General features: G+C 42.0%; 1 protein-coding gene across 3 annotated transcripts in view; it reads right to left on the bottom strand.

Annotated features, from left to right (window-relative positions):
- ttll12 (tubulin tyrosine ligase-like family, member 12) overlaps positions 1-17,232 on the bottom strand; it is a 67,156-nt gene that overhangs the window by 18,361 nt on the left and 31,563 nt on the right. For all 3 annotated transcript variants that reach the window (XM_043709196.1, XM_043709198.1, XM_043709197.1), the window contains exons 8-11: positions 12,638-12,832; positions 10,357-10,468; positions 8,448-8,602; positions 416-497 (exon numbers count right to left, since the gene is read on the bottom strand). In XM_043709196.1, the coding sequence (XP_043565131.1) occupies positions 416-497; positions 8,448-8,602; positions 10,357-10,468; positions 12,638-12,832 (544 nt within the window). The remainder of the gene's footprint in view (positions 1-415; positions 498-8,447; positions 8,603-10,356; positions 10,469-12,637; positions 12,833-17,232) is intronic.

Below are 17,232 nucleotides of genomic sequence, written 5' to 3' on the forward strand. Positions count from 1 at the left end.
ATATTCGATTATCCAAACAAAATATGGCCTGCCCATGTCGATCGGATAATCGAGGTTGCCTTGTATTCCTTGTCCGTAGAATCAGCTCCCTCTTTTGTGACTAGACATTCTTACTTTCACTGCCTTTGTTTAGAAATTTACATGTTTCAAAATTACTGGAATTAAAATGCAGTCCCCAAAAACAACCAATCCTTAACCTTCCTGCAAGGTAACTTGGACCTTTTTCTCACGCTCAGTCTAACTCCCTGAGACATACTCCCTTGTAGATCTGACTCCTCTCAATCCAGAAGGGAAGGATTCAAATGAGTAGGGAGAACATTGAGAAGACAGGGAGGGAGAAACATAGAAATTCTCAAAGCTAGTGTTTATTATCAAAACTATAGAATAATCAAATACAAAAAAGGGCTTTACTTGCCTGTTTAAGTTTAGTTTCATCAACATAGTTCATCACAGTAAAGTGCTTCTGATAATCATCAAAATGATGCAGTGAGAAAGGCCTGGAAATTAACAAACGATTGTTCATACTTAAAATATCTCACACATTTCATAGGTTTCGTATTGCTCAATTGCACTGCAAGCAGTGAATGAAGTGCAACCTGTAAGGTCTTAAACTGTGTGCTGCTATCTATGGACATGTACTTCAAAATGAACCGGTCCATTATATTTACACAATAACACTGAACATTGCTGCAGTCCTCGTGAAAACCAATAATTTTTGAACAGATATGAATTTTCCAGCAAACATCAAAGAATAGCAGGACCGAATTTCACATTTCAAGCTTTCACACAAAAAAAAATCAACATTTGCTAGATATTAGTTTTATATTAGTTGCATGTTAAGTAAAGAAAATCCTGTTATGATAATAGTAAGCATGGACTGCTTCAATAAGCAGTTTCCATCATCTAACATTAATACTGAAGTCTTTCCTGATTGAAGCAATTACACAAAAAAGATAAATACTCATCAAATGATGTGATCACTTGGCTCGAGATTGAAACATGTACTAAAGTTGCTGCATTGAAATTACCCTTTCATCCAAAATCATATAAACAAGACAGTATTAGAAATTTGTATCTCCTGTTTTAATTCAGATGTGCAGGATATTGGATGAAAATATGCCAGCAAATGTTCAATTAGTAAGGACAATGAAGCTAGACTCAGGAATATGCAAATAGACTTTTTCATTCACTGCCTTTCAGCAGCAATGGTGTGGAGGTGCTGGTGTTGGACTGGAGTGGACGCAGTCAAAAGTCACATGACACCAACTTTTAATCCAATAGGTTTATTTGAAATTACAAGGTTTCAGAGCACGGCTCCTTAGTCAGGCCACTGTACCGGCTAAACAGTTGTGGACTCAGATTTTATTCTTACTCTTGAAATATACACGAACATTTAAACTTTGCAGTTCTTTTCTCCTTGCCTGTAAAAGTCACTTACACTTATTACCTGCGTTTGTCTGACATTGTGTTATTTTTGTTTTCTTTAGGTTAACAGACAATAAAATTCTTCTTTCACTCAAATAACCTTCGTAATTGGCTCCTTCAATTTAAGATTAAACTCCCAACTCCTCCTTACTTCTCAGCAAGTTCCTGTCTCCTCCAGGGTGACGCTTCTTCTGTGCTTTTAAAGTCACTCTGCCCAGTCTTCAGACTATCACCAAGTTGGCTTCCAGCAACATAATACTGTCTGATACTCAAACTCCTTAAATCTCCACAAGTCCTGTCTCTGGGAACAGAAAATCATTCTCAGCAGCATTCTGCTTGGTAGCTAATACAAAGGTCTCAGAGACAGAAACCTTTGCTTTTCAGAGCTGCAGTTGTTTAGATCTCCTTCTCCAGCTGTATCTCTTTTGTGTCAAGGTATGAAAACTGGCACTTGATTTTCCACAGTGTTCCACCTGGATCTGTTGCCCCATGACAACCAGATCACATGGACCTGTCTCCTGGCACAGTCTTGCATGATTTCAATAACCCTTATTCAGGACATTGTATTTCACCATAAATTAGAGGAAACAAGCTAGAAACAAAAACCTCAAAGTCTCACATTTGTATCAACACTGAAAAATCCAAAATACTTTTTCACATCAGTCTGTTATCTAACATTATTACTATGCCAGTTCAATGTGCCTCACCAGATCTCCCTACAAGTCACTTGCTTAGGGCTGAGAACTCTAGAACTCAACGCCATCTATGATAAAGCAACCTGCTTAATTGGGACCTCAACCATCACCTTAAAAACATTCACTCCCTTGACGGGTGTCTATCATTTACAAGATGCATGGTAGCAACTTGCCAAAGTGTTTTCAACAGCATCATTCAAACTTTGAACTCGAATTGTGAAAAAGAAGAAAGGCATCATGCACATCAGAACAGTATCACCAGCCAGTACCCTTCAAAAGCACAGGTCGCTCTGACTTGAAAATACAATGCTGTTCTTCAGAGTCGCTGGTTAAAATCCTGGAAGCATTCTCTCCATAACAGCACTATGGGTGTTACCTATAAGGATTGCAGCAGTTCAAAGTGGCAGGTCACCACCAACTTCCCGACAGCATTTACATGTAGGCAATAAAGTTGACCTTACCACTAATGCCCACATCCTATAAATGCATTAAAAAAACTTGGCACTTTCTTCATAGCTCAGGCCTATTCAAATTGGCTGGATTATTACCTTAATGATGCCTTGCTGCCTCTTATCTTCCAGCATCACATTTTCACCCCTTCTCACACCCCTAGTGTTATTGCTTCTCTAAGTGAAAGGTTAGCCTTCACACAAGTGTGATCAGGTTAACACTTAAGTAAGTGCATGTACCTACTAGAGAAGGAGCAAACCCTGGGCTTCTCTTAGATAGAAGGCAGGGCAGGTGACTGAGGTGTCAGTGGGGGAACACTTTGGGGTCAGTGATCATAATTCTATTAACTTTTAAGCAAGATATGGGAAAGGGTAGACCTGATCTAAAAGTTAAAGTTCTAAATTGGAGGAAGACCAATTTTGATGGTATTAGGTAAGATAGTTGATTGTGACCAGATATTTGCAGGCAAAGGAATAAACGGAAACTGGGAACCTTCAAAAATGAGGCAACAAGAATCCAGGGACACTATGTTGCTGTTCGTGTGAAGAGCAAGACTGATAAGTGTAGGGAATGCCGAATGTCTGGAGAAATTGAGGCTCTGATCAAGAAACGCAAAAAAGTATATGTCACGTATACGTAGCATGGATTGAGGTTAATCCCTAGAAGTGTATAAGGGCAAAAGGAGTATACTGAAGAGGGAAAGCAGGAGGACAAAAAGGGGACATGAGATAGCTTTAGTAAGTAGGGTTGAGGAGAATCCAAAGAACTTCTACAAATACATTAAGGCCAAAAGGGTAACGAAAGAGAGAATAGGGCCCCTTGAAGATCAGCAAGGCCACCTATTTGTGGAAATACAGGAGAATGGTGAGATACTAAATGAATGTTTTACATCAGTGTTTACAGTGGAGAAGGATATGGAAGCTAGACAACTTGGGAAATAAATTGCGTCATCTTGAGAAGTGTACATTTACAGAAGAGATGGTGTTGAGTGTCTTAAAATGTATAAAGGTGGATAAATCCCCAGGACCTGATCAGGTGTACCCTAGAAGTCTGTGGGAAGGTGGGGAAGTGATCACTGGGCCCCTTGCTGAGATATTTGCATTATCGATAGCCAAAGGTGAGGTGCTGGAAGACTGGAGGTTGGCTAACGTGGTCCCACTATTTAAGAAAGGTGATAAGGAAAAGCCAAGGAACTACAGACTGGTGAGCCTGACATCGGTGGTGAGCGATTTGTTGGAGGGAATCCTGAGGATCAGGATTTACATGCATTTGGAAAGGCAAGAACCGATTAGGGATAGTCAACATAGCTTTGCGCATGGGAAATCCTGTCTCAATAACTTGAATGAATTTTTGAAGAAGTGACAAAGAAGACTGATAAAGACAAAGCAGTGTAGGACTTGCTGGAACACGAAAGAGGAATGAAAGAAGTGGGAGGATAGGAAAACAGGTAGTCACCTTCCATGTGCACATAGAGTCATAGAGGTTTACAGTATGGAAAAAAATCCTTCAGTTCAACTTTTCCATGCCGACCATATAGCCTAAATAAATCTAGTCCCACCTGCCAGCACTTGGCCCATATCTCTCTAAGCCCTTCCTATTCATATACCCATCCAGATGCCTTTTAAATGTTGTAATTGTACTAACCTCCACCACTTCCTCTGGCAACTCATTCCATATACGCACCACCCTCTGCTTGAAAACGTTGCCCCTGAGGTCCCTTTTATATCTTTCTCCGTTCACCCTGAACCTACACCCGCTAGCACTGGACTCTCCCACCCCAGGGAAAAGACCTTGTCTATTTACCCTATCCACACCCCTCATGATTTTATAAATCTCAGGAAGGTCACCCCTCAGCCTCCGATGCTCCAGGGAAAACAGCCCCAGCCTGTTCAGCCTCTCCCTGTAGCTCAAATCCTCCAACCCTGGCAACATCCTTGTAAAGCTTTTCTGAACCCTTTCAGATTTCACAACATCCTTCTGACAGGAGGGAGACCAGAATTTCACGCAATATTCCAAAAGTGGCATTACCAATGTCCTGTTCAGCTGAAACATGACCTCCCAACTCCTATACTCAATACACTGAAAGGCAAGCACACCAAACAGCTTCTTCACTATCCTATCTATCTGCAACTCCACTTTCAAGGAACTATGAACCTGCACTCCAAGGTCTCTTTAGCAATATCCATTCAACCTGCACTACTGTTCTTGCTCAGTCTGTTGCCTCTGCTGCTTTCAGGCTGGTTGGATCCTCTGAGTTCTTTTCACCCTGTGATGGTTCCCTTTCCTATCAAGATGTCACCACCTCCCAGCCAAATAAACAAAAGACGAGCAAAGAAAAGGCAGGGAGAGAAAAAGATGAGAAGAGGAATGAGAGGAGCAGCAATTGTAAGACAGAGTAGCATCAGATGCTCATGTTTGATGCATAATAGTGTAATAAATCATTTTTCTATTAACATTTTATGTATTTTCATATCTTGGGTTTACCAAAATGGCACAGACATGTGCAAATCTGGAAACCAAGATAGGGAAAAGTATAAAGACAGTAAACTGAAAGGCACAAACTCTCCAGTAACATAATGCTCCACAGCCAGACAGTCTGCAATTTTTATTTGACCTTTACATCAACTCAATGAGCGATTGATCCATTAAAATTTGTAGCCTTAATGGAGTACACATTAAAACTGTATCATCAGAATAATATCGTGTTTACACAGCATGATTGGGCTACAAATTTGAACCATTTAAAAAAATCATTAGTCAGAACCTAGGAAATACAGCTGTACAAAAATTATTAAAGTAGAACTAAATGCCACAATTCAAGCATCATGCATAAATTTATAATCTGCTTCAAACAGAAGTATAAAGGAATTTATAGCTCTAAAAATAACAACCAGGGAATGAGAGGTCGTTTAATTGACTTCTATATGACCTCAACCACCTCTCAAATTACAGCAGCAAAATTGACCAAATATTAACCTGATATTTACTTAGTAGCAATGTGACTCTGAAAACTGAATAGTGCACACCTTACGCATTTAATGGCACAATGCCACCAAATGGTCAATCAAAATCAAGGATGATTCCAGGCAGCTACACATGGGGTAAATTGGACTTGAGCAGAAATACTTACACAAATTAAAACAGGATAACTCTCAGGAGAATAGAGTTATAAGGCAAACTGCTACTGGTATAACCAAGCAGGCAGTTTAGTGTCTTTATAAATGTCAGTAAGTAGCCCAGAAAATTTCAGTTGTAAATGGGTGGCACAGTGGCTAGCACTGCTGCCTCACAGCACCAGGGACCCTGGCGCGATTCTGTCCTCACGTGACTCTCTGTCTGGGGTTTGCACATCCTCCCTGTGTCTGCGTGGGTTTCCTCCAGGCGCTCTGGTTTCCTCCCACAGTCTAAAGATGTGCAAGCTAGGTGGATTGGCCATGGGAAATGCAGGGTTACAGGGTTAGGGTAGGGGAGGGTGGGATGCTCTCTGAAGGATCCGTGTGGGCCGAATGGCCTCCGTCCTCACTGTAGGGATTCTATGATGAATTGCATTGCTCAGGTCAAGATCACCATTTGCAATTTTGACAAACTGAACATGTAAAATGACACTAATTTTATTTTTGTTCCTTTTGCTCTCATCTTTCATACTTGGGTGCTAGTTATGGTCCTTCACTTTCTTAATTCTTTCCTGCCATTCACACTCCCTTCCTCGAAAATGTCTATGAACATGTGTGTGCCGATGCTAATTGTAGATCAACTACTGACAGCAACACTGCTCCGAGATTTCTGATATTAGTCTTAATGTCCATAACAATCACCTCCAAAACACCTGGCTTCCATTCACATCCCACAATTTCCATCATACGAAGGCATTAAGACTGTGTAATGTTGAGTTAGTGACTTGTCAGTAATATTCCATTCAAGTAAAAACATTACTGGAATACAATTTAAGTAAAATTATATTTTGTCCTAAATGTCTTACTCAATTTGGATGAAAACAACATGGCAGTAAGAAGCTAAGATTAAACAAGTAGTGAATTCACTCAGAAACATGTCTGTTCATGCATTTTAAAGAAAATGCAGTTGTGAGAAGGAAAGCAATTGAAAAAAAAAGAGTTTTCATGGCCTCTCTAAATAGGAATCATTCAGTACAGTGCAGCTCCAGGACAGCAACAACCCTACCTGAAAGGTATGTCTTGTCCACTGCACCCAATTAGTGCCCCATTGGTCTCACCTTCATCACCAACAAAATGATGGACAGTGTGGTCACTACTGCAACAGCCTGTGTCTGGATTCGCAGTTTGGGTTCCACCAGGACCACTCGGCTCCAGATCTGTGACAGCCTGAGTCCAAAGATGGACAAAAGCTGAATTCCAAAGGTATGGTGGCCTTGAGTGAGCATGGCATCAAGGAGCCCAAGTAAAATGGAAGTTAATGGGAATCAAGTTAGAGCTTTTTATAAAGGCAGAAGTTGCTGGAAAAGCTCAGCAGGTCTGACAGCATCTGTGAAGAGAAGTCAGAGTTAACGCTTCGGGAACGGTGACCCTTCCTCAGAACTCTCCTAGATGGGTGCAGTTCCAGCAACTGACAATAAGATCAACACTATAAAGGATAAAGCAGCCCATTGGATTGCACCTTACCCAATAACTCAACATTCACTCTCTCCACAACTGACACAGTGGCAGCAAAATGCAATGCAGTAATACCCTTAGCTCCTTTGACAGCACCTCCCCAACCCATGATCTCCACCAGCTAGAAGGATACAGGCAGCAACTACACAAGCACACCATCAATTGCACACTCCTCTCCAAATCAGATACCATCCTGTCTTACAAATGTTTTTAATTCCGTTGTGGAAAGTTGGCGTAGCTAGGTGACCAGCATTTAGTGCCCTTCCCAAGCTGCCCTTGAGAGGCTGATAGTGAGTTGCCTTGTTGAACTGTTGCAGTCCACGCCCTACAGGTTGACCCATAATACCATTAGGGAAGGAATTCAGAATTCTGACCCAGGTGACAGTGAAGGAACGGTGATATATTTCCAAGTCAGGACGATGAATGGCTTGGAGAGGAACTTGCAGGAGGTGGTGTTCCATGTATCTACTGACCTTGTCCTTCTAGATGCAAGAAGTCCTGGGTTTGGAAAGTACTGTCTAAGGATCTTTGGTGAATGTCTGCAGTGCATCTTGTGGATAGTCTTCACTGCTGCTACTGAACGTCAGTGGTGGAGGGAATGGATGTTTGTGGATGTGGTGCCACTCAAGCAGGATGCATTGTCCTGGATGGTGTCTGGCTTCTTGAGTAGTGTTGAAGTTGCACTCATCCAGGCAAGTGGGGAGTATTCTATCAGACTCCTGACTTGTGCCTTCTGAACAGGCTTTGGGGAATCAGAAAGCAAGTTAGTCACCACAGTATTCCGAGCCTCTGACCTGCTCTTGTAGCCACTGTGTTTATGTGGCCAGTCCAATTAGTTGTTGGTCAATGGTAAGTCCCAGGATGCCGATAGTGGGGGATTCAGTGATGGCAACACCATTGAATATCAAAGGGTGGTGGTTAGATGGTCTCTTATTGGAGATGGTCATTGCTTGGCATTTGTGCAAGATAAATGTTAGTTGCCACTTTTTAGCCACAGAGGAATACATCCCTGCTTCTCCACTGGTATTTGACTGGACTCCTGAAACTCCCTCGTTAACAGTACAATAGATGGACCCATACCATATATACTGCACAGGTTCAAGAAAACAATTCACTACAATATTTCTCAAGGCCTACATGTCTTCGTATTACGAACAATGCCCACAGTTAACAAACAAATAGGAAAACAAATACTGCCTCAATTTTTAAAATTTTCAGACATTGAACAGGTACTTTCATCTTTTCATACCTATTGGCAAAGCGAAGCCAGAATACATTGTACGCATACAGCTGCAGAGGCTGGACTGAACGAAGTAGGACAATGTATCGGATGTCAAATTTAACCAATCCTTCCAAATCTTCTCTGTCAAACAGCACTGGATTCTCAATGTACTTGCATACCACCTGCGAACAATGAATACTGCATCATTACTGTAAAACTACCAAAACAGTTTCCTTCTCCCTCAGATGCCTTCTCTCATCTTGGAATTGGCTACCTCAATCTGAAACACACACTCTTCAGTATCTCTCGAAATGGCCAGACATGAAACCAGTGGGGGCAAGTGCTGACTGACGAACTGAGAACTGCAAAGCATATCCCAAAGGCACTATCCAGGACAAATCAGTGATTGGTGATCCAACGTCAACTTACTTTTAGATACTCATTTTAATGTCACGAGACGTCCCAAGGTGCTTCAAACAAAACTGACACTGGGCAGATGTAGGAACATTGGGACAGGTGACAAATCAAGAGATAGGTTAGAAGAAATGACCTGAGGGAACATACGAGCCTACACACAAAACAGGAGTATAACTAAGTCATTCAACCCTGTGAGCCTGTTTGACTTTTCCCATAACTTCATGGTCGATCAGTTTGTGCTTTAAATTCTACAGGGGTCCCCAACTTATGAACGTCCAACTTACGGTTGCTTGCACTTACGAACAAAGTCACATAGTACCACTAATTTTAAGGAACCGACATGTGAACGCTTGCCAGTTCTTACAAATGGATATTTTATATTGTATAATACTGTGTTCCAATCTGCTCTCAAATCAACTTACAAACAACCTCAGAAAAACGATCCATCGTAACCAGGGAAACTGTTTCTATGTTCCCATCTACCCCACTCGAACAAGAATCTATCTACACCTGCTTTGAAAATAATCAATGACCCCTTTCCATAGCTTCTGAGGCAGAGAGTTCCAAAATTGCACAACCCTCAGAGAAAATAAATCTCTTCCATGTTATCTTAAAGGGCGAACCCTAATTTTAAAACAGTGCCCCTAGTCCTGGACTCACCCACTGGAGGAAACGTCGCTTTCACGTCCACTTTGTCAAGACTCTTCAGGATCTTGCACACTTCAATGTAGTCACCCCGCACTTTTCTCAACTCCAATGAAAATAAACCCAGTCTGTCCAGCCTCTCCTTGTAAGTCTGCCCTCTCATCCCAGGAACCAACCTAGTCTGACCTTACTAGGTGACCCTAGTCATCCCCTATTATTTTCTGCAATAACCTTTGAGCTCGGAGAGGGATTGAGTCCATGATTAGATTTAGATTTCTTACAGTGTGGAAACAGGCCCTTCAGCCCATCAAATCCACACCGACCCTCCGAAGAGCAACCCACCCAGACACATTCCCCTACATTTCCCTCTTCACCTAATACTACGGGCAATTTAGCATAGCCAATTCACCTAACCTGCACTTTCTTTTGGATTGTGGGAGGAAACCGGAGCACCCAGAGGAAACCCACAGGGAGAATGTGCAAGCTCCACACCCACAGGGAGAATGTGCAAGCTCCACACAATTGCCTGAGGTGGGAATTGAACTCGGGACTCTGGCACTGTGAGGCAGCAGTGCTAACCACTGTGCCATCGTGCCGCCCAATGGAGTTAGGAATGGAGATTGTAACAATGGCTGAAACCTTGCCCTTGGTCAACGCATCCATAATTAAATAATGAGGAAACAGCACGTACAATGTTGACTCCTGCCCAGTCAACAGAGGCCACCACAATACTCCTATCCCTACCCTATTTTAAACAGCACAGAAACAAAAGGATGGCTTGGTGTGCTTGACAGAGCATCACCCAACTTGATCTAGACCTTTCAAGCAGGCTGATGTTGTGTAAATAACCTCACAGTTCCAAAACTGAGCATACCTTTGGTGTACTCTCTCTTTGACGAATGATGTAGTTGAGGTTGTCAGTAATGTGTGTGTCGAGACCTCGAGCAAGATTCCAAGGCTTGCATATCCAGTGGTTGTCCTCTCCCCTAAGAAACAAGATGCAGGAAATGGAAGAAACATCTTCCAGTTTTCAGTTTTTTTGAGCAAAATATAGCAGCAACTTCAGGTACAGGCATTGGGGAGGCAATGACCTCTGTTAATCCAGAGACTCAGGTAATGCTCTGGATAGCCAGGTTCGAATCCCACCACAACAGATTATGGAATTTTAATTCAATAACAATGTGGAATTAAGAGTCTAATAATGACCATGAATCCGTTGCTGATTATTGGAAAAAGCCTCTGGCTCACTAATGTCTTCAAGGCAAGTAAATTGTTGACCTTACCTATTCTGACCTAAATGTGACTCCAGACCCACACCAATATTGTTGATCCTCAACTGTCCTCTGGGTAATTAGAGATGGGCAACAAATGCTGGCCTATCCAGTGACACAGTCATCTCGTGAATGAATTAAAAAAAGGAACACACAAACTGCAATGGTATGAACAACTAGATCTTTGTGGTGATGTTTAATATATAAGTGATATTCATTAAGGTGCTTCAGAGAAGTAATACCGGTCATGATATTATTCCAAGATGCTATTCATGTTCTCAGCTAAACAGCTGTTTTCATAAAATTATAATTGTCAAATCCCTCATGATCTGAAGGGGTTAAGGCACGAGATTACAGATTTTGCTTTTTCTTGCTGGATTTGCAGAAACATTTTAGGAAAATAGAATAATTGGGATGTGAGTAACTGGACACAACTCAAGGTGTGGAGGTGGGTTGTATTAATGAGCTTAGTTTTCCTGACACACATAATGTTAATTGGATTGGGACACTGCAATTCTGATAAATTACTATTCTTGATTAAAAGAGCACCGAAGGAGGCAAATTAAAGTTGAAAAAAAGTGGGACACAGGAGAAGGGGGAAAGAGGAGCAAGGAATGGGTGTGGTTTATTTATACTTGTCCATGTTAAATGCAGAAGTGAAAGCAAGAACACATGATATAATTATGGCCAGTATTGAAATGTCACAAGAATGTTTTAAATGTATATGGCATACTTTGTAATGCTAAGATGCATCTTCAAGCAACCTGATGGTGCTCTCCCTTGTAGACATAGTTACTTTGGTCAGCAAACTGAAGCATGATTCAATTTACAGTATTGAGCATCTTTAGATACTCGATACAGAAATGAGGAGGACGAAAAGTAGACCACTCCGCTTTTGAACCTACTCTACTATCCGTCCGTTGGATGCACGGGGAGCATCTTTATCATGTAATCCATAGTCAGAAAGTAAGTCTGTGATTATATAAATGCGTGAGAGAAATTTTGGCTCAAATTTTATAATCAAAGTCGGAAATTATTTCTGAAGAGGAACCTCCTGTTTACAAATGTCTTGAAACCCACAAATCCAGCATTACAGAAAATCACCACCGAAATGAGACTTCCTTTTAGCACTGACTAAATCCTGTACTTTAAATATCCAGCAGACACTTTGATAGTTATTATACCTTCCAGACCAAGATCATTTGTTTAGAACTCTGCGGATTATTAAAAGTGAGAAAATCAAAACTCTCAGTTGTGAATTGAGAGACAGTAACTGAGTATGCAATAGGTGTTTAGAGGTGGGGGTGATGGTGATAGGTTGGAGAGGAGTGTGGAGCAGATAGGTGGGAAGGAAGATGGACAGGTAGGACAGGTCATGAGAGCGGTGCTGAGCTGAAAGTTTGGAACTGGGATAAGGGAAGGGAAATGAGGAAACTGGTGAAATCCACACTGGTGCCATGGGGTTGGAGAGACCCGAGGCGGAAGATGAGGCGTTGGGTGGTAAGGGAGCGGCGATGGAGGCAGCCCAGGACCTGCATGTCCTCAGTGAAGTGGGAGAGGGAGTTGAAGTGTTTGGTCACAGGGCGGTAGGGCTGGTTGGTGTGGGTGTCCCAGAGAGGTTCGCTGAAGCGCTCTGTGAGTAGATATCCTGTTTCCCCTTTTTACCTCCAGGATTTAACAGCGTCTAAGCGAACAAAATATGAAACTTACTGAAAAAGTATACGCGTTTTAATTTAACAATAAGTTCTTTTTCCTTTATGTCACAATTTAACTGTGAATTCAAGGAGTCTAAGTCTCACGTAATTGGCTGTAAACACTGACTCATCCACATTCTTACCAGTATTGTTGTAAATTCAACAAAACAAAGTTTTCAGCATTTCTTACCTGTCTGTGCGTTGTTGGTAGCAGCTAATAAATTGAGGTAGCTCTGTGCAAAGGTTATAGGTAAGGGGCAGCCATCTTGGGCCATTCACTCCTCCAGTTCGTCTCGAAACAGCAGCCAAGCAATCCTTCACTGTCACCAGATTCTCACAAGGAAACTGATTCACTATAACATGGGGCCTCTGCTCACTCAAAGTCCTACAAATGTTTAACACAAATGTACAAAAAAGATTATGGATGAGTTTGTAGATAATCAGCAAATCACCTATTTCATCCAGAAGTGTTCCACTCTAAGGCTGGTACCTGAGCTTGGACATACTCCCAGATTGCAAAGGTCATAACCACTGAAGAAACAAAAACACAAACATTTGTAGCTTTTAAAAAAACTTCAGTTGCCAATTTATTGGAGTCTTATTAATTTTTCTCCTTCGCAATAAGGCCTGTGTTATGGTTAGATAATTGGTAAAACTGTTTTAATTTCTCCATCTCCTCTTGTACCTTCCCTGCTTTATTTTGTGACTCCGTTATTGGAAAACAACTCAACTGATAGCATTTTGATTTTGGCTATCACATCCAAGTGATGGCCTCATGGTCAGTTTTGTCAGGCTGTCTGAATGGGGGCCATCGCACTAAAACACAATCCTGTGGTTAAGATACCCAGTCAGCATAGATGAGTTGGATCAAAGGGTTTGTTTCCATGCTGTACATCTCCATGCCTCTGTCTTCACTTATACTCACAGCAGCACATTCCCATGAGGGATGGCGATCAGAAATCATAAGCCTGAGTTGATTTCTTTCAGTGGAGAATGTGGTACAAACCAATGAGAGGGCAAAGATTCTATAGATGCCAGTCTTCAGCCAATTTTATTCATGGTTACCGATCCAGAAATCAAGGTGGCACGGTGGCTCAGTGGTTAGCATTGCTGCCTCACAGGGCCAGGGACCTGGGTTTGATTCCATCCTCGGGCGACTATCTGGGTGAAGTTTGCACATTCTCCCAGTGTTTGTGTGGATTTCCTCAGAGTGCTCCGGTTTCCTCCCACAAACCAAAAGATGTGCAGGTTATGTGGATTGGCCATGGTAAATTGCCCACAGTGTCCCGGATGTACAGGTAGATGGATTAGCCATGGGAAATGCAGGGTTACAAAGATGGGGTAGGAAGCTGGGTCTGGGTGGGATGCTCCTCAGAGGGTGGGTACAGACTTAATAGGCCAAAAGGCCTGTTTCCACACTCAAGGGAGTCTATGATTCCGACTTCATCACTATGTTAAGATCCAGGAACTCTAACAACATTGCGGGCAATTCACAAGGAGTTTAATGATTTAATACAGTGACAAATCAGTCATTAAGGGACACTCAGGATTCTGGTCTGGCCAGCGTCATCCAGTTCCTATGACTCATTTTAAAAAAAACAGCCTTTTCTTAATCAACTTTCTTGTGTGAAATACAACCACATAGCCCACAGTTTCAAAATTCAGAGGATTTTCATTCTGTCCAGATTTTCACTTTCTCATTCTAATTCCTTGGGCCTGTGAGCACAATGTTCTCAGCTGGAAATTCAGGCTACTAAGAATTTTGATTTGGGCTACAAAGTAAGATTCCGACTTTGGTGACAAATCAAATATCCTTCATCGAACGAATAGGTCGTGTGATCCTGCAGATCGGAGAGATTACATATTGTGCTTGAACTTGCGGAAACTATTTCAGACCAACAAAGTACTTTAGGTGTGAATGACCAGAGGCAGCTGTAAGACTAACAATGGTGATTTGAGAAGGGATAGTTCTGCTGATAACCAAAGTACCATGTTTGATAGATTGCGACTTTGGAAATCAAAGTATAAGGTTAGATGGATTACGACTTAGCTATTTTTGATAAATTACAATCCTCGATAAACAATAAAAGAGACTGCAAGAAGGAAATGGAAAGTTGAAAAAGCCAAGGTAAAGTTCGAGACACAATGTTTTGATGTGAGGAAGAGAGTGATGAAACGATAAGGACTGGGTGTGGTTTTTTTTGTACATGCAGCACTAAAAGTAAAGACAAGGGCATATGACTCATGATATAACGTCACACAAATGGTGTACATTTATGAGAGAAACTTTGTCACTTCAACATGCCTCTTGGAACAATCAGAGTGCACTGTCCCCTGCAAACATGCCTGTACTGATCAGTGAACTGCTGCTTGATTCAATTTGCAGTGGATTTGTGTGGAGTGACTTTCCATGCAACACAAGATCCATTTGAAATGGTTGCCAAATATTTCCTAATTATTTAAATAGAAGAAACAAGCATCTGTAATCTTTTAGTAAAGTGCATTTCACAGATGCTCGCGGTATCTTAAAACATTCAATATTATGTCTCTGAAAAGTTTTGTTGGGTCATAGTACTCCACGTAATCAGTGGCCAAATTGCACCAAACAAATCAGTCGGTTAGGCTCTTTTGGCACAGTGACAGTGTCCCTAGAAAGTCCAGATTCAAGTCCCACCCACACAAACATATGCCATAAAATGTCCAAATAGGCTTATTAAAAATAGTTACCATTTTAAAGGCAATACTCACTTGGGTTGTACCTAGGGCTTGCTAAGCCATGCATATTAGTAACAGTTAATATGTGAACGTTAGGCAATCCACTCAACATCATCAAATATGTCGTTTAGAACTCGACATGCTTGCTCATAATCAATGACAGGATAATTTTCCACTTGCTGGAGCCTCTCTCCCAACTTCAATGCTCCTTGGACGATCTCCAGCAATAGCTGGAATACGCATGCTCAGAAAGATGAAGAAGTCTGTGTGCAGTCTAATCTTCAATTTTCTTCTTAGAAGCTTACTCCAAAACAGATTCCTTCCCAACCTTTCAGTCCTTGCACTGTCTTCTACTTGTCTTTACTTGTCAGAGAAACTGAAGCAATGAGGTACAGCACACAACTTGCAGATGAGAAAATAAAAGGTTACCTGCTGCTCCCAAGCAGGTCACTGACATCTCAAGTCTTACAGAGTCATAGAAGTGTAGAATTCAGAAAAAGCCCTTTGGTCCATCAAGTTTCTTTCTTGATTATATGTTTTACTGAAATCTGTCTTTTGATTAATTTTTTAAAATATAAACCGTAGGTACTAGGTTAGCCTGGAGCACTGTTTTTGAGGGCAATAAGACGGTGTTATTTTCTGGGTTTGTAGATTGCGAAGGAGCTAAGATGGCCTTTAATAGAGTGATGTACTATTCCTGTCGAATGTGGGAGTTTAGAGAGAGTTTCCATGTTACCAATGATTATGTCTGCAGGAAGTATCTTTGGTTATGAATCCTCTCAGATTGCATGGATCAGTTGGAGTCGCACTTGGAGGCAATGAGGAATTTACAACAGCGAGGGGGTGTGATGGATGGCAGTTATAGGAACGGAGAAAAGCCGCAGATACAGTCAGGTAGATAAATTAACTCCAGGAAAGGTAGGAGAGGTAGGCAGGTGGTGCAGGAGTCTTCTGTGGCTATCCCCATTTCAAACAAGAATGCTGTTTTGGAAAATGTAGGGAGTGATGGACTCCAAGGGGAATGTAGCATGAACAGCCAAGTTTCTGGTATCGACGCACACTCCAATGCAATGAGGGGTACGTTGGGTTTCAAGCGCTTAATTGTGACAGGGTAGTCTCTAGTCAGAGGCACAGATAGATGTTTCTGTGGCCAGCAGTGAAAAACCAGAATGGTGTGTTGCCTCCCTGGTGCCAGGATGAAGGATGTCTCAGAGAGGGTGCAGAATGTTCTCAAGGGGGAAGAGGGACCAGCAGGAGGTCATTGTACACATTGGAACAAACAACATAGGAAGGGAAATAGATGAGATTCTGAAGGGAGAACATAGAAAGTTATGCAGGAGTTTAAAAAGGAGGTCCTCGAGGTGAGTAATATCTGGATCACTCCCGGTGCTACGAGCTAATGCCACAAGCAGGAATAGGAGGATAGAACAGATGAATGTGTGGCTGAGGAGCTGGCGTATGGGCGATGGGTTCACATTTTTGGATCATTGGAATCTATTCTGGGGTAGAACTGACTTGTACAAGAAGGATGGATTGCACCTGATTTGGAAGGGGACTAATATACTGGCAGGGAGATTTGCTGGAGCTGCTTGGAAAGAGTTAAACGAGTAAGGTGGGGGAAGGAACCCAGGAAAATAGTGAGGAAAGTACAGTTGGGAAAAGAAACGAGTCAAAAAGTCAGGGCAGGCAGGGCCAAAGCAGAGAACAAGGTAGGACTGATAAATTAAACTAGGTAAAAACAATGACTGCAGTTGCTGGAAACCAGATTCTGGATTAGTGGTGCTGGAAGAGCACAGCAGTTCAGGCAGCATCCGAGGAGTAATAATATCGACGTTTCGGGCAAAATTTCATCAGGAATACAGGCAGAGAGCCTGAAGGGTGGAGAGATAAGTGAGATTATTGGTGGTGGGAGTGGGGAGAAAGTAGCATAGAGTACAATAGGTGAGTGGGGGAGGGGATGAAGATGATAGGTCGGGAGCCGGGGGGGGAGGAGGGTGGAGTGGATAGGTGGAAAAGAAGATAAGCAGGTAGGACAAGCCATGGGGACAGTGCTGAGCTGGAAGTTTGTGA

This window comes from Chiloscyllium plagiosum, chromosome 19, assembly GCF_004010195.1.
Source record: "Chiloscyllium plagiosum isolate BGI_BamShark_2017 chromosome 19, ASM401019v2, whole genome shotgun sequence".
Lineage (NCBI taxonomy): Eukaryota > Metazoa > Chordata > Chondrichthyes > Orectolobiformes > Hemiscylliidae > Chiloscyllium > Chiloscyllium plagiosum.